The sequence below is a fragment of the Pan paniscus genome, chromosome 10 (assembly GCF_029289425.2).
Source record: "Pan paniscus chromosome 10, NHGRI_mPanPan1-v2.0_pri, whole genome shotgun sequence".
Classification (NCBI taxonomy): domain Eukaryota; kingdom Metazoa; phylum Chordata; class Mammalia; order Primates; family Hominidae; genus Pan; species Pan paniscus.
The window spans coordinates 63,342,939-63,365,154 of NC_073259.2; the positions used below are offsets into that span (position 1 = coordinate 63,342,939).

Below are 22,216 nucleotides of genomic sequence, written 5' to 3' on the forward strand. Positions count from 1 at the left end.
GTATCAGCTATGCACCATGCACTTCAGTACGTTGTAGAAAGTAAGACAGCCAAGAACCCTGCTCTCCTGGGTGTTATATCTGGGAGTCAGGAAAACAAAAAAGAATTTAAAGATGATATCAGACAATAAGTACTACAAAAATATGTGAAGGGTCTGGGAGTGAGGTGAGTATAGGATATGAAGGATGTACAGTCTCAGAATGAATGATGGGAGAAGACCCCACTGCAGAGATGCTGTTTGAGTTGAGTTCTGCATGGTAAGAAGTCAGCCATATAAAGATTTAAGAGAAAGAAGTACTAGTCAAAGGGAAAAAAAACACACAGAGGCCCCAAAGCAGGAACAAACTTCATTTGTTTGAGTAACACACACACATGCACACACACACACACAGAAAGACATTTGTGTCTGCATCAGACCTTGGAGGGGAAAGGAATGAAAAAATGTTAGAGAGAAAGGTAGGGCCCAGATGACATAAACCTAATGTGTGTGATGTTCTAATGTATTAGCCAAACAAAGACATATTTAAATGTGGACAGATTGGAAGGCTGAGGTGGGCACATCACTTGAGGTCAAGAGTTTGAGAGCAGACTGGCCAACAGTCGAAACTAAAAATACAAAAATTAGCCAGGTGTGGTGTTGCATGCCTGTAATCCCAGCTACTCAGTTGGCTGAGACAGGAGAATTGCTTGAACAGAGGCGGAGGCTGCAGTGAGCTGAGGTCATACCACTGCACTCCAGCCTGGGCAACAGAGCGAGACTCTGTCTCAAGAAACAAATGTGGACGGGGATGTTTTTAATAATTACACCATAATAATACGTATAAACCAGGAATGTCCCAGGCACACCAGGACTTGAAGTTATTCCACTTACATGCCAGGGTAAGGAGTTTGGATTTTATTCCACTACAGTTGTGATCCCTTAAACAGTTTTAAGCAAGAGATTTGCATTTCATAAATGATCACCTTGCTGTGTGAAGATTAACTTCTGGAATGAGAATTTTGTTTTAGAGGCTAGTGAAGTAATCCTGGCAAGTGGTGATGGTGGCTTGAATGGCAGTAGTAGAGCTGAAAAGAAAGTCATTGATTTGGGATATATTTTGTAGATAGTGTAGACAGGACTTGCCCATGGGTTGCTCATAGGGTGAGGATAAAAGAATAATAGTCACTACTGGGTTTTTGGCTTCAGCCTTTGGGTGAATTATGATGCCGTTTGTTGATTGCGGAAACACTGACAGAAGAATCAGTTTTGGAAGATGATGGGGCATGGGTGGAATCAGTAGTCTGGTTTTGACTATGTTGTTTGAGATTCTTGTTGTAAATACAAGTGGAGATAGCAAATAAGCAACTAGGATACACTCTTTTTGCTTACTGCATTCAGAATAGCTTTCTTGCAATGTTATCTGTATTATCCTCAATAAAACAATTTAAAATGACATTCCAGTATTCTACTAAAATGATTTTGTATTCAACATCTTTCATTATTTTTGGTTTTCACCCTTCAATGTTTGAAATTGCTAACATGCCAATTGCCTTTCTAGGAAAGTATAGACCTGGGTGAAATCATGTTTTCCCTTTGTTACTTGCCGACGGCTGGGCGTATGACATTGACAGTCATTAAGTGCAGAAATCTGAAGGCGATGGATATTACTGGCTCATCAGGTATGTACACAATGGCCATAGGACCAAGGGCACAATCTCAAATGAAATATTTCATGTGTCTAAAAATGATACATGACTACTGAATTATTTGTCTATAATGGGAGTACTACAAAAGAAAAAAAAAGATTACAAATTTAAATGTTCCAATTCATCTCTTTTATATATGTTATCATTATGAAATTTTTAAAAGGTGCTATCAAATAGATCTGAATTTGGGTTCTTGTTTCTATTTCTTCCACTACCAATTTAGTACTGTCTCAACAATACATAATTTACCATCTACTCCCCTACTTTCAGCTAGTCAGTTGTTTATAAAGGAAGATTCTTAGGCTTAAGCGATGAGTGAGGCCATGTGAAGATATGTTTAGTCTGAATTTATTCCCCTCACCTGATCTGCAGAGAAATAGCCATGTTCCACGACTACCATTTGCATTTGCATTTTTTCCACCTTACTAAAAATTTGTGCATCTGTAGGGTCTGAAATAAATAATAAAATAAATTAATGCTTCTTGAAGATTCTGAAAGAAATTCTTGAAGGAAATTCTTATTGTGCTAACTTTGATAAAAAGATAAAGATACATCATGCTTCTTCATCCCTTTATTTAATTCACTGCAGTTCTGGGTAATTACTTAGAATTTAATACATAAACACTGGCACAGCTCTGTGGAAGAAAAATGATAAGGGAACAGTAGGGAGACTGGTAGGTATTTGTTGTAGTAAACAGAAATAAGAAATAGTGGTGGAAATAAAGGATGACATTTGGGGAAGATCTATAATTTGTGGTTTTGCAGAACAACAACAAAACCTAAATTTGCATCACAAAAAAACATAAGAGAACTGTAAGTTCTGGTGTGGAAATAGCTCCAGGATGTACAAGTGAATTTTAAAAAGGAGGTAAAAAATTAACATGAATATTATGCACCCTTCTGTGTAAGAATGGGGAAATTTGGAATATATATTCATATTGCTAATATCTGTATTAAAAATACTGAAGTGATATACAAAAACTAAGGGATGAAGAGGGATGAAGACAAATGAGAGAGACACTACTTATTGTATATCTGTCTATCATGGATTTTTGAGCTATGTCATGATGTTCGCTTTTTAAAATTTGCGATACATAGTGTGTATGTGAAAGTAGAACAAGTAAATTCTACATTAATTTTGGTGAAAAAGTCTTGGGTCAGTAAATGTTGAAGAATTTAAGATAAACAGTGTACTCTGCAAATTGTTTATTCTACTCCTTTTTACTATGTATGAAAAGAGATCAAATTTTGAGACAAGAAAACAACATCAAAGTTATAATTAAGTGCAAGATTACATTTTATTTATATGAAACTTTTCATCGGAGGAGCGCATGCTTTGAGAGCACCTCCTCATTAATCCTCACAACAGGGTTGTGAATCAACCAAAGAGCCAGTAAATTATCCTTGTCACAAGCAGAGAAATGTAGTCAGAGACGTGACGGGAGTTACAAAGGGTAATCTATGCCTCTCATTCTCACTGTTCATTAGAAGGCCTAGGCCTGTGGGCTCAAACACAAAGCTGTATCACAGAAATGAGCTTCTCCTTAGGACATACTTCATATTATTTAAAAATTTAAAAATAAATAAGAAACAGACATTAACATGACCCTGTTATCTTGTTTTCCTCTACATACCCTATTTCCAGCCACGAATACCTTGCTTCTTGATGGGAATACTTTGGAAATACACAGATACATATTTCAAGAGTCTAAGAAGTATTCACATGCTCAAATAAATTAATATTGCCATCATTTTGGTTTATTCTATGGAAATAAAATGTATTACTATGGAAATAGGAAAAAAGAAATATTGGTGCTACAGTTAGAGGATGGTCAGAATGAAAAAAAATTGATAGCAAACACTGATTGTTTAACTATCTAGTGTACTCAACCCAATGTCAGTATCACCTCCCAAAACCGTGCCTGCTTTGAATAAAAGGTGCAAAAGTAAGGCTTGTTGGAAATTTTGTATAACCATCGTATAATGTTCTATAATACTATAGCAATTTTACAATTTAAGATGGTAAGGGTAATAGGATAGATGTCAAGTCAGCTGTAGCAGAACTTGTCAACAATTATCTGATCCCCTTGGCCTGTAAAAATGTAGCCCAACTAAATTTTTCCCCCGTAATTGGCATGATGTAGACAATGTCATATCAGGAGGCTTCTTTTTGTGTGGCCATCTTTAAACCAAATATCCCCCCTTTTATCATTTACTGTTGTGCATGCAATAAATCACTTGTAAGTATCATTTTTTTCCATCCAAGTTCCTTATCAAGCAAATGATATTTTTAATTTTAGGTCCTTTTCCAGTAATTGAAGAAAATTCCAAGTATAGCTTTTGCTTTCTAATTTCTGCTTATTGTGATCATCTCTATCTGTCTAGGTACAGAGTTGCTAAGTCTTTCACAAGTTTTGATCTTCTTACTCTAGACCATTTTGAAAGAAACTAACCTTACTACAATTACTCTTTTTTTTTGGAGACAAATTTAAAATTGGTAATACTAAAGGTCTTAATATAGGCCTTAGTACTATAGGTCTTATTTAGTAAAAATAAACTGCAGTTTTATTTATGCTTTGTACTATTACTTTTATTTTAATAAAGTTATCTTCTTATTCCTAGATCCTTATGTCAAAGTGTCCCTGATGTGTGAAGGTCGAAGATTAAAAAAGAGGAAAACAACTACAAAGAAAAACACTCTAAACCCTGTGTACAATGAGGCCATTATTTTTGACATCCCTCCAGAGAACGTGGACCAGGTCAGCCTCTCCATTGCGGTCATGGATTACGATAGGTATGTGTATCTCTCTTCTCACTGAAGAGCAGCCATGTCTAGTCATGCGCAGGCCAAACTTAGCTTTTCAGGTCATTTACTGCCACAACAGTTTTAATTTAAATTGGAGGAGGGAATAATGATTCCTTGAAAATTCATTGTTTTCTGTGTTATAGTTCTGAATTTTCATTTCCAAAAGAAGTCATCTTTAAATTAAAATTCACCGGGGACTGGTGAAAGAATGGGTCCAAAAGTAGTATAGAACATATTCAAGAAAGCACTATTGTGGAGTCTTTTTATAGTAACAACAGAGATTATAATCAACAGAATTTGTTTTACCAACTAGGCTGGAATATGAATATCATGATGCTTACCCGAGTTCTATCATTAACTAGCTGCATGAGAGGACATGTTACATAATCACTTTGAGAATCACTTTTCCCATTTGTAAAACTTAAGCATCATATAGAACTGTGAACAACGAGGAGTAAGAGTGGAAAGTGAATAAGTAGTCATAAGGATACAGCTTTGATGCCTTCACATCAATCTTAAAGCATTGCTTTATGGATAGTTCTTCCAGATCACACTCTTTGAGTCACTCCTGCTTTCATGAAAACATTGCAACCTCCCCTATGCAGCTCTGAAGATCCTTCCCACTGCAGCTCTTACCTTTGCCCTCCCACTCTCCCCGTTGCCTGGACTGTCCTCCAGCTTTGTGTATCATGTCCCACCAACACCCCACAGCCTGGCTTATGTCAGCACCTCTGTAAGTCTTGCTTTGCTGACCAATCCTCTTCTTCCTCTGAACTCTTGTCCCATCAGTGGTTTATGTCTCTTATTTGGGCCTTACTATATACTTTCTCTTATTATTTTGCCCTTTATATTTATAAAATCTTTGGAAATGAATACTTGTGTTTTTAACCTACAAAATTATCAGCACATAAACAGTACCTTAGTATATTTATTTTGTTCTAAAACGCACAAACACACGCTAAGTGTCCATTTTATAGTATCATCACCAGGACCCTGTAACTGAGAGATATTAATGTGCTCTCCTCTGGCTTAGAGCTAGGGGGAGAAAACACTGAAAAATAACATTTGCAAGCACTGTCTACTAGAAATGAATTTATAATTTTTAAAAAATTTTAACTTGTGACTACTATTTAGAAAGAGAGAGCGAACTCTTGAATCCATTGAAATTTCAAACTAAAAAAGTTGCAGATGTTTTCATCAGGGGCCCTATTCTGCTTTGCCAATTACCCCTATTGATTTCTCACAGCAATAAGTGTAGGTAGATACAACTGAGCATTTGTCACTCGGGCAATTTTAGGGAAATGGATGCTAACAAGATATACACAGGAAGACAAAATTTTTGTACCTAAAAACATGCTTGTTTGGGAAATTTCATATTAAAGAAAATAATACTACATATACATATCTACATCAATGATGGAAAAAAAGTAATGAAATTGTTCTAAAATCATCTCAAAAGTATCTTTGGAGATGTCTGTCAAAATTGAAACTCCTTTCAATGACATTCCATTCTTGAGAAGCAACTTAACCACAAGTGCTCTTGAGCCAACAACTCCTTTGATTCAGCTCCTGTCTCTGCCTCTTACTAAGTGTGTAAAGTCAGGCCAGCTCCTAATCTTCTGGGCATTTAGTTTATTCATAAAATGAGAGAATGATAATAATGATATTCATGGTCATGGTGGGAGAATTAATTGGGTCAGTACATTTAAACTACCTAGAACACTGGCACATAATAAGCTCTCAAAAATATTAACTGTTATTATTATCATCTTGATTCATTGCTATGAAAGCAGGACCTGAATAGAATATACAAATGCTGTCCACTATGTTTTCTGTTATGCAAAAATAAATCACATGCCATGCAACTGAACATAATCCTGCCCTATTTAATTGTAATACAAGTGGTAACACACTGAGGTATCATTTAGAGTCAATTAAAGAAAATTGGTACTGTATTTCTTGGTGAGAAATCTAAACATCGTTATAAAACATTAAGCTTTGTGGAAAGAACAAGATTTGTTTTACATCACTTGTATTAAATAAGACTGCTTCCAAGAAAGACACTCATCATATAGGTAAAGACCTACTGCTATTTCTCATTCATGCCATTTTTATTATGATGAAATGTGCTTAAACTACAAAGCACTGAAATGGTTTGTGTGTGCCTCTTATACACATTCATTTTTTGAATGTTGATACTGTTTAGTAAATGTTGATTTACTTAAGAGATTTCATTCGGTCTGAAGTAGCATAATCTGCAAAATTACAGAATCTAATGTTTTAATCATATTTTTAAAATTCTACTAAGATTTGTGAAACCCCCTTTATCTTTGAATGTTGGAAATGAAAATATAATATCCCACAAATCATAGGGTAGGACACAATGAGGTCATAGGAGTGTGCAGAACAGGACTGGACGCTGAGGGTCTTGGGCGAGACCACTGGAATGAAATGCTGGCCTATCATCGAAAACCAATAACACACTGGCACCCATTGCTGGAGGTAAGCTTGTGAGTTCCTTACGTCTGCTCTTTTTGTTGTCTCTTTTGCTTAAATATTATTTATTTGCTAACCTTTATCTGATATTTTATGTATTCACCCTTGTTAAAAAAAAATAGAAAAGATTGTTCTTGCTTTTGTCCCACATTCTCTAACATTTAATATTCAAAGTTCTGTGTGCCTTCCTGGATTTTAAAAAACACTACATTTTCTGGGCTTCATATTCTTTTGGACAGTAAGCCATTTGCAAGTCTCTTTTTTTTTTTTTTTTTTTGCATAGCCTGAAAACTTACATCAGTGAGTGCTGGAGCAATCTAATAAGTTTATTACTAACTGGAAACTGCATTTTTGTCCTTCTCTTCCGTAAAAAACAGCCACCTTACCTAAAGTGTTCCACAATCCCTAAATAAAGGTGCTGTCACCTAATATAACTTTTCTGCATAAGGGGAAAGATATGTCTCCCTCAGCTCTGGTCAGGAAGTAAAACTGCCCACAGGTTTTTAAAATATTGAGGTGTCAGTTTAGTCGAGTTCAAGGCCTGGCTCTGCTGTGTGACTGCTTATTGTGAAACCTCGGGCAAGTTACTTTACCCTCTGTGTTTCTGCTATGACTCTGAAATAGTGGTAAACTCAGAGTAAAACTAAAGAAATGATGAATATTAAGTGCTTAGTGCTTCTTGTTCTGGCACTAGGGACTGGATTGAATGGGAGAGGCTGTGCAGTATCCCATTGACTAAATATCAGTGGGACGAGGTTCTAATCTCAGTTTAGTCACAAAAAAAGTGACCTTGGCTTTGTTACTCAGGACATGTTAAGGGAAATAGGATGAACACCAAATGAGCATTGCATGCTCACACAGGTGAACTGTCATCGTCAATATCTGTTTATATGTGAATGCGTCGTCTTTATCTGACTTCATAATTTAGTATAAATCATAAAAGACAGACACACACACACAAATGCATCTACAAACACACACACACACACACACACACACACACACAGATACCCAGTCACTTGGTGTTTTCCCCTAGAACTTTATAAGTATAGACGTGTATTCTCTGAGTAGCTCACGGCTTGGAAAGTTATTATTTGTTTTAACAGTGGATGTTGTCTAAAGTACACTTTACTGCTTATTGTATAATTAGTATTCTTTTCCTGGTTCTGATCTTTTCTTAAGTATGAAAAGTGAACATTAATTCTAAAAATCTAAAAAGGAGAGTAAAGCCATGTTGGGCAGGAACTCACTCTGAATGGAGAGGTGGATTCTAATTTTGTTTCTCTGGCTGTCTACTTCTGAGCAGCCTGTTCACTCCGTCTCCAACTACACTTCTCCATATTTAACAAAAATAGAACTGCATGCCTCTACCGGCTTCACAGGGATGATGCAGGGAGAAGTGAGATAATGTGAGCAAGAACTCTCAAGGAATGAGAGAAAGGTGCTTTATGACCCAAGGCATATTAATTATTTATTAGTGCTTAGTAAGCAGCTTTACATTTCTCTGATGAAGGGGAATTGTGTAATAGGCACATGTTTGTGTTTGAGAATGTGTAGACACTTTTTTGTCATAACTGAATATACAGGAAGATAAGCTACAATATAGTCATCAGAAAAAGATCCCAGATAGTTATTGAGAACAAGATTGTGTAAATGTACATTCTCCAGCAAAATAGCTCCTTTTAACCCCTGCTCCTACATTCACTAGTCAAACAGAATATACGGACTAGGGACCTAAGAACTAGCTGGATTGTGCATTATAGGAAAAATAAGTATATAATTATATATGTTATTGTCACAGAAAGCATAAATATGAGAAGGGAACAGTTATTTGAGAGTTGTGTCCATTGGTACAACAAAGACTAAAGTATCATGTAGAAAATCGGGTTCCTCCACCGGGTGCGGTGGCTCACGCCTGTAATCCCAGCACTTTGGGAGGCTGAGGCGGGTGGATCACTTGAGGTCAGGAGTTCAAGACCAGCCTGGCCAACATGGTGAAACCCCGTCTCTACTAAAAATACAAAAATTAGCCGGGCTTGGTGGCAGGCGCCTGTAATCCAAGCTACTTGGGAGGCTGAGGCAGGAGAATTGCTTAAACCCAGGAGGCGGAGGTTGCAGTGAGCTGAGATCTCACCACTACACTCCAGCCTGGGCAACAACAGTGAGACTCCATCTCAAAAAAAAAAAAAAAGAAAAGAAAAGAAAAAGAAAATCAGGTTCCTTTTATCTAGATAATCATTTGTTTTGTTGTAATTAAACTTTTTAAATACATACAGGCATTTAAGGATTGTGAGAAAGTATCTCTGTCACTTGGGGATCCCATCTGCCAAACGCAGTTCTCATCTCATTAACTGCCTCCATGATCACCTCCTGCCTTAAAGCAAGTGGAATGCAGTCTCTTGTGTTTAGAACCTCTTACTGCTCTTTCCTAGAAATCGCCCCTCACTAAAGTAAACCAGCCTGGCCAACATGGTGAAACCCGATCTCTACTAAAAATACAAAAATTAGCCGGGCGTGGTGGCAGGCGCCTGTAATCCAAGCTACTCGGGAGGCTGAGGCAAGAGAATCGCTTAAACCCAGGAGGCAGAGGTTGCAGTGAGCCGAGATGAATGGTTTACTAAAGTAAACCATTTATTTTTTATAGAAAAGAGCTAAAACCCTGTTGTAAAATTTGAAATTATTCTGCAGTCATAAATAGTTGTTTACCCAGGGCTGCTCCATGTACATCTGTGTACCATGCTCTGCCTACATTCTATGAGACATCCATGTCCCTTCATTGTAGCAGAGAAGGTAAGTTCTGAAGGGCAAAGGGAGTTATGTATTTCCTTTCTTCAGAGATTCGCATATTATGGTTGAATATTCACTATTAAAAGGGAGCAACAACTAACCACTGTGTTCTATTTCTGTACTAGATCATACATTATGAAATTTTTGTCTTTCAGTTACCTGGCCGGGCGACCAGTTTTGATAGTCAAGGATCCTGCCCTTCTCCTAAACCACCTTCCACACCATAATGCCTCCAAAATGAGACCATGATATTAAGCATCTAGGATCACGTGCTCATTGAATCAGAAAAAAAGTGGAAGGTTTGGTTTCCTCATTTAAAATATATCCGTACTAATGAACAAACTTGATGTGCACTTTTTTATTTGCTTTTATTGTTGATTTTTTAACTTTGAACACCAATACATTTTACTTGAATACATATAGTCCTTAGTTGCATAAGGCATTTTATCCTTCGTATCAAATGCCTGTTAGCACAAAGAGTGTTTTACTATGTTGTAATTCTTTGCATATGAAATGTTTTTTTAAACAGTTCATACTTACCTAAAATTAAATATAGTTTATGCTGCTATTGTATAAAGTAGCACATGTCATATATGTATGGGTTTGATTTTGTTATACTGTGTTCATTTCTAGTTGTGCACGTGGTTCTGTATAAACTTAAAAGGAGATTTTGAACTTAACTTACACAACATTAAATCCTTGCGCAATCAAATTAATGTTACTTATCTGATAATACTTTTCTTTCATTCTCAGAAAATTACTTTCTTGGTGAGGTTTGGCTCTGCTAAACTCAAAACTTGTCTCTCAAGCTTGTTCTTTAAAATACACAGACAAAGCTGTAAATTTAAAGAATCATTTTGAATATAAATTTAAGAAGTAATACTTATTGGCTGAAAAACGGAGGCTGAGCCATTGTGGCTACCATTTTACACTGTTTTACTGTAACGTTAGCTCAAATATCTGTTGCACTGTTCAACTGATATTTTTAAAATTCTAATAATCTTCATCTCAAATGTAGCATTAGTATTTCTAAGTGAACAGAATCAGAAGTTAATTTTTTAAGTGTTTGTAAGGTTCTCAAGTACTGTGACATGTATTTTTTTGTGACGTGTATTTTTTGTGACTTGAAGCTATCATATAGATCCTGTATTTCTGATAGACCATACTAACAGACACCAAAGGAACAACAACACTGTCTGTGTTCATCACCGTTTAGATTGTACACAGTAATGGTGACTCTTAAACCCAGTCAGAAGCTCATCATTGGAATTCAGTATTTTCTTAAAGAAAGGATGATTTATTTTCAGCAACATATAGAAATATACTATAAATATTAATAATACAACTTCAATGCTTAATAATAATAAACAAATTAATTCTAAAGGCCCAGGCCTCCAGTCCTTGCATGAAAGGCATTTGCCTTCATAAGGATCAAGGTTCAGGCCACTACATGTAAAAACTATGCAAGTGTTTTTACAAGACAGAACTTTCTTTTAAGTCAGGTCAACATATTTTGTCCCATTTTCAGGCCCTGTTGGAAGGTATCTATACTGAATTACCCCAACCTTACTTTTAAGATGTGTGGTATAGATAGTATATATTTCAAGCTTATTTCAAAATTGGTGGTTTTTTTAAAAAAAGAGGCAAGAAAATAAAAACATATTTACCTGGATGAGAAAATTTTATCAGCGGTTATGAAATTTTTATTTTTGTAAAATCCCATTATTTCTAAATATTAAAAAAAAGTTTTAAAAGCCTTGAAATTTTGTTGACATCTCTTATAGTGATGGCATTACTGTTAATTAAGAGGTAAATATTTTGCACATTACCATTTTAAAGGCAAACACAGTTCTGCCTCAGATTTTTCAAAAATGCTTATACCACCCTAAGGAAAACAGGTACTCCTAGCTAACATTTTCTCATTGAAAATAATAGAAGAAAGCTGTTTGGAAACATTTGGCTACCTTGTCGAGCCTAAAAGAATTATTTGCTATAGGTAAAATGAAAGATGACACTTGCATTTTGAAATTATTTGTTTTATTGGGAAATAAAACTTTTCAAATAGGAAGACAAAAAGTTATACTATTAATAGAATGACATTTTTGGAGACAATTGTTTTATTAGTAGATATAACTGCAGCTTCAAGTAAATTAGCAATTACGTTTCCTAAGTGAGTATAATTATTTTCACCCAAAAACACATTTTAAGGACTTTTTGTTGATTCTTAGAAACTCTCTTTTCTTTACTCCCTAAGGAGAAAAAGCCAATGCTTGTGATGAAAAAATGTGAACCACTGGCCAATCAGAAGACTCTAATATGGGAATTGTAGATTAAAATAAGTTTTAAAAGAATTTTTTAAATGTTTCCTTGAAGTTAGAATAAACTCATCATGCAAGGATATGTGTTAATCCTGAGAAAGAGATCAGTGAGAGGAAATTCACCACAACTCATCTTTCATGTAATTCAGGAGGTAGGTTTATGCTCAGATTAATAAGGCATGATTGTTAAAAATGACAGTTCATATTATTAAAATGTAATCCTAACACTTTTAATACAACACAGCCTTACTCTACACAGCCCACACATTCATATACACATAACTTACCATCTTTCTGCTTGTAATTGAAGATGAAATATTTTCAGTTTCAGTATTTAAAATAAGGTTTGATATTACAAATCCCCTCTCATTTGTGTGGGACATCACATTTTAATGACAGTACTGACACATTATGAAGTTGCAGTTCAGGTATATAATGAACATCTAATTTCAGGGACTTCTTCGGGGACTTACCAAATATCAGTCTAGGAAAAAAAAGAGTAAGGGTTGATTCATTAGCATTATAACATTGATATTCTCTTTAGTTTTAGGGGAGGGATTTGTTGTTGTTTTTAACCGATTAACCAGGCAATCGGGCGATGAGGGAATTGAATATGAAAAGAACACTCATGTTTGTGGAGTATATCTTTTCATAAAACTCAGAACATTGTTTTTTTCACACTGGTTTCCGAATAATATTTTTCCCAACAATTGTTTTTGTCAGGCCAACCCTGTGTTTCTGATACTTCATTTAACATGTAAAAATTTCCATATTGAATATATTCACAGTTCAGCAACAAATATCATGAGGACTAGTGCTAGGGGAATAAAGACAGGAAAGCAGAGCCAAGCACTCACTTTCTTATGCAGTTTTGGGAAGTGTGTGCACGTTGTAGTTACTGCAGGGAGATCACAACTGATCAATACTGACTCAGGTTTTTGATAAATAAAAGCAAATATATTTGAACCTATTTGGTGGTGATATTTAATTGACATTCCCAACTGTGTTTATTCTCCTCTAATGTTTATTATTTTAAAATTTTGCAACTCAATAAAGAGCTATCAATCTCCTAAAGAATTCATTTAAAGATTAATTACTAGAAAATTGAAAAAGCCAAACTTCCAAACCTGTGGTCAACTTTTACCATCCATAAAAAAATATGTAACTTATTCGAGGATCAGTTACCAAAAGAGCCAAAGACTATTACAAATAAAGGAACACTAAATCTTAACATTGAACGTGCGGTAATTTCTTTACCTCCTCAAAAAGAGTACTTGAAATTATTTAAGAACGTATATTTTTATAGAATTTAGTCTGATTTTTTTTTGCCACCTTAGTTGTAATACTTACCAGGTAATTTAATTGCCTGATAATAAAAAACACCTGGAGTTGTTAAGGATTTGAGAACATCATTTGACCTCTACTAAATAAAAAGAAAATGCAGACTTTTCTTCACTTGTTCTTGAAGCTACTCTAGTTGTTTTGAGGTACACTACTTGATCTAAATTTTTATAAACTTTAGGCTAAAAATGTATTGGTGTCAATGAGAAATGATTCAAAGAATGAAAGTAAAATAATTAAATGACAGTTGAGCAAAGAAGTTAAAGCATATGGAAATATGATATTGAGATGCAAAATCAAAAGACATGTGTTTTAACTTTTAGAGAAATGTATATGATTTAATATTGTTCCCAAAAAACCTATGACAGAGGATTTAATCGTTAACTCAGTGACATGGCTCAGGATATGATTCATCTGAACCTGCTGTAAAGACCCATTATTTCGAAGAAAAGAATGAGTTTATATTTTATATGAGAAACAGCTAATTAAACTAAATGTTGTTTCCAATACATTATTCAGTGACACCCTTTTAGGTAAGAATTTTATGTTTTATTACTCAATATTCTGTTAATTAAAGTGAACGGTAATTTAATAAAAGATGTATTAGTAATTAGTTGTCATCTACCATTAACAGTTAACCAAAAAGATGTGTATTTGAACAGTGGCAGTTAATTAATACTCAGTTCAAGTGTCTTCTCATCAAAGTAAAAGGTTATTTTCACTTTCATCCTGTTCATCATAAGAAAGCAGGGTATGATTCGGTGGCACAACAACATCATGCTACAGAGACTTAGAAAAATCAAGCACTAAATTAAAGGCTGAAGTGGAAGTGTGACTTAACAGTTTACTGAATGCAAACATTTTGAATACTAGAAGTGGTGATTGAAAAATAAGTAGACAACTTTTAAGAGAAAGGGTAGCCTTTTTCATGCCTGAAATGATTTAAACATATACCTGCCAGGAGGAATTATTACGATGATTCTATGCTGAGACACTAGAAATGACTTGCTATTGATAGATACATTTGTATGGAAATATTTTTATCTCAAACTGACAATAATTTCTTCTAAACTCACCTGTACCATGAGAGCCCTCTCCAAAGAGCAAAGTTATGCCTGATCTTGTCAGGCATAGGGTAAAAATAAGCCACTTTCTCCTGAAATTTTGCTGTAAGAGTAATCTGTTATATGTATACAGATCCCCTTATTTACTGCACAGTGTGGTGGATTTCAGTTATTCAATTTCATGTTTTTGTTCCCTCAAAAATAATTTATTAGATATTAATGAATATTATAGATATAAGCCAAAAGTGTTAAGAGAAATCAATCTCAATGTTGGAAGGTTAATGCATTTCAGATGTTTATTTCATCATCTCTTTCAAAATTGTTTTTTTTTAAATTGTCCTAATCTGAGCATCAATATATGAATTATATTCGGCTATGATTTTTCCATGGAATAAAGTTGGTGGACCCAAAACAACCTATAATCCCTAGGTTATGTACAAACTGGTCATTAAATTATTCTGTACAAAAATTGCATGATTTGTTCTATTTATATTTATATAGATCATTTTGTGAGTTTCATTATAATTTTTGTTTTTCTTTTAAAATGCCCTTGAAGCTTTCCACTTAAAGAACATAGTAATCTCCAGTGTGAATAGCTTCATAAATTTTATCACTGTATAAATAAGAAGCAGGTAGACCAACTCTAATATACAAAATATTTGCATTTATAGTTTGTTTTATAGACAAAAAGTCCAGCCCAAGTGGTGCCATTCACATTAACTTGTTATTGACCTTTCCAACGGAAAGAAGTGATTGGATTCACCTGCAAAATATGGAGAAATTATGGACAATGAAGCAAAACCTTTATTTCAGGAAAAAGAAGTCAAAGTCGAAAAGAACTGCCTCACATTGTAAATGTGATGAGTCCACTAACGAATAGTCCAAGATATTGCCAATTATTCTAAACTGCCAGGAACCACTAAAATTCACCATTTCACATATGACATCAAATTATTTGGATCCATTATATCTGATTTGTTTGTACCTTTAGTCTTTGTTCATAAGGTGACTTCAGCTGAATTTTGTGATTTAATATTTGGCCATTGTTCAAATCAATATCTTTGATTTCCATATTATAGAACAGAAATTTTAAAATCTTTTGAAATTCGTGTTTCTGGCTTTTGTACATGGTAAACAGTCATTTGTGAAACTTGACAGCATATAATTGTATTACTTAGAACAAATGTTTTTGCAACCACCTTTAAAAGATGTTACACAATGCAGTATTTTTACAATGTCTTCTTTAGAATGTGTGACTATATTTGTCAGGTTCAGATGAATTATGTAACAATTAAACCTCAAAGCTGTTATGAAGTATACAGTTTATGATTACTTTTGTAAAAGAAAATGGAAAGCATTTGAAATATAATTTTACTCTGTTTCATATGTACTTTGAAAAAGAAATAAAGTGATTATAAATTATTTTTGTCTGTGTTTATAGAAAATATCTTTTCCAGATTTAATTTTGTGACCTTTATATTATTAAGGTTTTCTTTAATAGACATTATTTGTGGCACTCATTAGTAGTGCAGAATGACATATTTATCAATAATCCAATAATTCAGGCACTGAATATATGTTAAAGGTCTTCTGTAATATATTCCATTTTTATCACAAAATTATTCTTTAAATTTTTTGATTATTTCCACAAGAAGCAATGAAACAAGCATGAGTCAAGTGTTAAAAGCGGCAAATGCCATTGACACACATTAGCTAAATTTGTTTTACCCCCCCAAAAAAATTCCAAGCCCCTAGAAATACCTTAGCAGGTGATTCAGCAGTTGGGGTGTATCAGATATTTTGCTGGGTCATTTGTCTTCTTGTGCTTTGCCTCCAATTTTCAAAATATTTTCGTCAAGAGTACAGGCATAGCTACTAGTTTTAGACAGTAAACAAGGCACTGACTCAAAGAAAATCATAACTGTTTGCAAATCAGATGTTCTGTACCTACAGTCATTGTTTATTTAAAATTATATATATATGTAAGGCCAGGCGTGGTAGCTCATGCCTGTAATCCCAGCACTTTGGGAGGCTAGGCAGGTGGATCATCTGAGGTCAGGAGTTCAAGACCAGCCTGGCCAACATGGTGAAACCCCATCTCTACTAAAACTACAAAAGATTAGCCAGGCATGGTGGTGGATGCCTGTATTCCCAGCTACTTGGGAGGCTGAGGCAGGAGAATCACTTGAACCCAGGAGGCAGAGGTTGCAGTGAGCCAAGATTGCACCACTGTACTCCAGCCTGGGCAACAAGAGCAAAGAGTGAAACTCCATCTCAAAAAAAGAAACAAACAAACAAAAAATACATATATATATATGCCTCGTCCCAGAATGAGGCAGGATAAAAACTCAATGACCTGACCTGTCTGGCCTTGTTGAAATCCCTATATTCAAACAGTATGAAGAGCCTGAATGAAATCTAAGTTGCTGTTTTAAAAAAGTAGCCAGGTTGCCACTTTTAAAAATTTTCTTAGTAGTATTCCCAAATTTCTCCCCAGGAAGTGATCATATTCACACTGGTTTAAAATTTATATTCCCACTAACAATATATGAGAGCTTCCAAGTACCCTCATCCACAATTGCCATTATTATTTGAATCTGCCAATTTGAACATGAAAAAAAGTTTTAATTTCTATTTCCTTTTTTTCTAGAGGGATTGGTCATATTTTACATAATGATTGGCAATTTGGATTTCATTAAGTCTTTTCCCATTCTTCCATTAGGATTTTCTTCCTTATTTATTTTTAGAGGTTTTTATTTTGTTTTTTAATGCAGATAAATTTTCCATATACGCATATCTCAAACTAATCATTCTTCAAAGCAGATGTCAAAATATTAGGTTATAATCTATAAAGGACATTTATACAATATGTATAAGTAAAAAGTACATATCGAAATATATGTGTGACGAAATGTAAAGCAAAGTTTAAACAAAATTATCTTCCCCTGAAAAGCACAAGTTCTTATCCTGGCAATTTCCAGGATGATTTCGACTGTCACCCACCAGTGTGTCTGAAAGAAGCAGAAAAAAATCCTTTTCATGGATAACCCATTATTTATGCTGTTGCTTAAAAATCCCTTGTTGTGCTAAATTTGAATAGTTTTGATTCTATCCACTTGTACAGTGACACAGAAGGGAGTAAAGTTGTATCCGGTAATGTCCACAGAGAATAAAACCAAAAATCTAAACAGAAACCACGAATAGGACACTTGACAAGCAGTTTCCATTTTCATGCTATAGTTAGAATTTTAAAAAAAAATTTCTCCAAGTGAAAAAAAATCATCCAAGTTCCAACTATGAGTATAAATTATGTGAACAGAAATGAATTCATTCCCACTAGGAATGCATTTAGTGAGTCTGATTAGGTTGTGTGCATTTTTATGAGCAAGTAATTTTTTTATTAATTTTAGAACATACATGAGTAAAAAACTTACTTTAAATGGGAATCTAGACCTGAGTCAATAACAGAAACTCAACCCAAAAAGTGAAGGGGCTAATAGATAAAAATCACACCGAGAACACAAGGCACAAACAGGCCACAAACTCCAGGAGGAATAGAACAGCCTGTGGTCTATGTAAATGGTGCTTCCAGGAACACAACTCTAACAACCTCTAATTAGTAAATAACAAGGCTATTTACTTATGTAGCACTAATAGGTACAAAGTTAACTCAACCAGAAGTTAAAATTGAAAGCTAGAGTTGAGAATTAAAGGAGAAATTGTTTTTTATTGGACAGGTCACCTAAAACATACAGAATACGTGCTATGCACCAAGCACTGTGCTCATTACCTCTCATATTCCTAATCTCTGTGTACAAAATGTCTGTGATGTATTATTGTGACTATTTTTTTTTTTTTTTTGAGACGGAGTCTCGCTCTATCGCCCAGGCTGGAGTGCAGTGGTGTGATCTCGGCTCACTGCAAACTCTGCCTACCGGGTTCACGCCATTCTCCTGCCTCAGCCTCCCGTGTAGCTGGGACTACAGGCGCCCGCCACCACGCCTGGCTAATTTTTTGTATTTTCAGTAGAGACGGGGTTTCACAGTGTTAGCCAGGATGGTCTCCATCTCCTGACCTCGTGATCTGCCCGCCTCGGCCTCCCAAAGTGCTGGGATTACAGGCGTGAGCCACTGCGCCGGCCTATTGTGAACATTTTAAAGATGGAGGAATTGAGGCTCAGATTGATTAAGTGGATACACCTGTAGTTAACGGCAGAGCACAACCTTGCAAATATGGCTAAATCATTCCTAAATCAGGGTTTTTATTCTCTACAAGGCATGAAATATAACAACTCATACTGATACAATTTTAAAATACTTTCACATATACTGTTTCTTAATTCTTATCACAAGGCATGTGGATTTCATCACACCCATTTAACAGATAAGCTAATCATGGTTAACAGAGATCAAATGAAAGCCCAAGGTCTTGTAGTAGACTATGGAGCTGGACCTCAAATCTAGGTCTTTGGCCCTCAAACTACATGCACATTTTATGACCTGTTGCTTTTTAGTTGCCTTCAAACTATGAAACAAAATAAGATTTAAAGGTAATTTGCCTCTTTAGATCAATCACTAAGATGAAAGTTATATAAACCTCATTAACACTTAATCTACTCATCTATAAATTGAGATTAGTTATTTCTGCCTGACCTACCACTTAATGTATGTGCCATCTTGTAATATGTAAAATATTCTGCAAAACTATAGTTGGTACTAGTTTTTGTACTGATTTCATTCCCATCATTAATAGGAAGAACCCATAGATGGGATATTTTTTAAAGCCATAAGATGGGTGTTTGTGCAGATGAAGTAACTAAGAAGGGGATAAATGCCAAATTGACCCTGACCTGAAAAAAAAGAAAAAAAAAAGCAATGAAGAGTAGAGAAGGAGCCTAGTCAATAGGCTCAAGTTCTATAGACTCCTGTTAATCATACTCAATTAAAAAAAATCTCTCCCATTGCCACTACCATATCTCAGTCCATGAAACCTATTTTCTGCATTTTATAAATCTTGCTAATTGGTTTACAAATCTCTAGATTCTCTTAAAGGCCACTCATTCTCCACTATACAGCTCCATCTCCAGAAAATGCATCTCTGAGCATCCCATACTTTTACTCAAAAACCCTACATGATCTTAAAAAGAAAAAAGAGTGGTAGTGGAACAACTGGAAATCCATAAGAAAATAAAATTTGACCCCTACCTCTTATCATACATAAAAATTAACTTCATCTACATCACACTTAAATGGATCTTAAGCCTATAAATCTTCTGGATGAAAAAGCAAGATATCTTTGTGACCTTGGAGTAGGCACACCTGGCCAAAACTTTCTAGTTTCTTAGAACTGACCAAAGACAATTATAGAAACACACAAAAGTAAAGATTTAAATTTCCTCCAAATGGACTGCAAAACAACTCAGAGTTTCAAAGCAACTTTAATCAAAACTGCAACAACTTTTCTGTTCGTTTGTTTTTGTTTTAATGGAACCTAACAAGCTGATTCTTAAATGCATATGGAAAAGCAAAGGTCTATGAGCAGACATTCTGCTGAAAATGAAGAAGAGGAGTTGAGATTTCACCTAAGGAAAAAAAAAAATCGTCTTATCCTGAAGCTACAGTCATCAAAACAGTGTGGTACAGTATGAAGTTAGGCAAATTGACAGAGTAAAAACATGCCACATAGATATGGAAATTAGATATATAACAGAGGGGCTATACTAAGCTGTGAGAAAACAATGGAACTATTTAATAACTGCAGGTTTTAAAAATGGGAAAAATATAAACATGATCCTCTTTTCAGTCTACATACTAAATTCAACTTCAAGTGGCATTCAAATGTCAAGTTAAATTTTTCAAAATTCTATTGTAAAGTATAAATAAGTTAGAAAGAGGAAATGGTTGCTAAAGACACAAAATGTGTTCTACATTGAAAAAGGCGATGAATACTGTTACATTAAATAAACAACTTGTCATTATCAAAACAAACACTTAGAGTAAAAAAGCAGCCAGATGTGGTGGCTTAGGCCTGTAGTCCCAGCTACTCAGGAGGCTAAGGAGAGGATTGCTTGAGCCCAGCAGTTGAAGGATGCAGTGAGCTATGATCATGCCACTGCACTCCAGCCTGGGCAACAGATTGAGACCCCCATCTCTAAAAAATTAAAAATTAAAAAAAATTTAAAAACAAAAAAAGGATGAAAACAAGCTACAAATTGAGGATAAGATATTAACAACTCATATAACTAACAAAGAGTCCATAGCATGTTATGTAAACAAATCTTACAAATCAGTAAGAAGAGCTTAAGTAACCCAGTATAAAGTAAGCAAAAAACATGAAAGGTTTTAACAGAGGAGGGAATGCTTATGGGCAGCAAACACATAAAGAAGTACTCCATCTCATTAAGAATCAAGGAAATGCAAATCAGGGTTATAATGAGAACAATATATAATATTAATTGACAATGTCACAAAGTCTCACAACACTAACTCCAAAAAGGTGGTAAACCAATAGACTTTCTAATACATTTCTATTAGGAGAGTGATATTAAGAAAACAATTTAGAAGTATCTATTAAACTTTCACATACATGGGAAGGAGCAATTCCACTCCCAAGTCTATACCCAGAGAAAACTTCAACCATGTGGATTAGGAGATACATACCAAATTTTAATAGGAAAACTGCACAAAATCAAGGAGGGGAGAGAAGAAATGACTCACATGCCAATAAAAAGAGTGATGGATAAAGAAAGTGTGGTATATTCAACAACAAAATATTAAACAATAGTGGAATCACTTAATTATTTCTACCTACAACATGGATAAATCTTAATTTAAACTCTTTTTTTTTCTTTTTTCTTTTTTCTTTTTTTTAAACGGAGTCTCACTCTGTCACCCAGGCTGGGGTGCAGTGGTGCGATTCCGGCTCACCACAACCTCCACCTTCTGGGTTCAAGCAATTCACCTGCCTCAGCCTCCCGAGTACCTGGGATTATAGGTGTCCACCACCACACCTGGCTAATTTTTTGTATTTTTAGTAGAGATGGGGTTTCTCCATGTTCACCAGGCTGGTCTCAAACTCTTGACCTCAAGTTATCCGCCCACCTCAGCCTTTCAAAGTGCTGGGATTACAGGCATGAGCCACCATGCCTGGCCTTAATTTAAACTCTTAATAAATCTTAGAAAATGTTGACTGAAAACACTCCCCTAAAGAATATGTATAGTTATACCTTTATACAATTTTTTTTAAATCTCTAAAGAATATTGTGTCACTGCAAACAAAAACTGCACATAAACTACTTTGAAAGAGCAAGAGAATAAAGACTGATAATAGAACAAGAATAGGCATATAAATCAATGGAAGAAAATTGAGAATTCAGGAAAAAACTTTCACATTTATGGTCAATCATTTTTTAACATGGGCGTCAAACAATTAAATAGGGTAACAATAATCTTTTCAACAAATGATGCTAGGATAATTAGATATTCACATCCAAATAAATGAAGTTGGACCCCTACCTCACACCATAAACAATAATTCATTCAAAGTGAATCAAAGACCTAAATGTAAAAACTAAAATGATAAAACTCTTAGAAGGATACATAAGCGTAAATCTTCATGACCTTGAATTTGGCGATAATTCCAAAGAAATAATAGATAAATTGGACTTCATTAAAATTAAAATCATTTGTGCTTCAAAGGACACCATCAAGAAAGTGAAAA

General features: G+C 34.8%; 1 protein-coding gene across 1 annotated transcript in view; it reads left to right on the top strand.

Moving 5' to 3' along the window:
* Window positions 1-15,919, top strand: part of SYT10 (synaptotagmin 10) — a 73,900-nt gene extending 57,981 nt beyond the window's left edge. The window contains exons 4-7 of the mRNA XM_003813722.5: window positions 1,538-1,658; window positions 4,308-4,479; window positions 6,864-6,993; window positions 9,930-15,919. Coding sequence (XP_003813770.1) covers window positions 1,538-1,658; window positions 4,308-4,479; window positions 6,864-6,993; window positions 9,930-10,001 — 495 coding nt within the window. The 3' untranslated portion in view covers window positions 10,002-15,919. The remainder of the gene's footprint in view (window positions 1-1,537; window positions 1,659-4,307; window positions 4,480-6,863; window positions 6,994-9,929) is intronic.
* The last annotated feature ends 6,297 nt before the right edge of the window (window positions 15,920-22,216 follow it).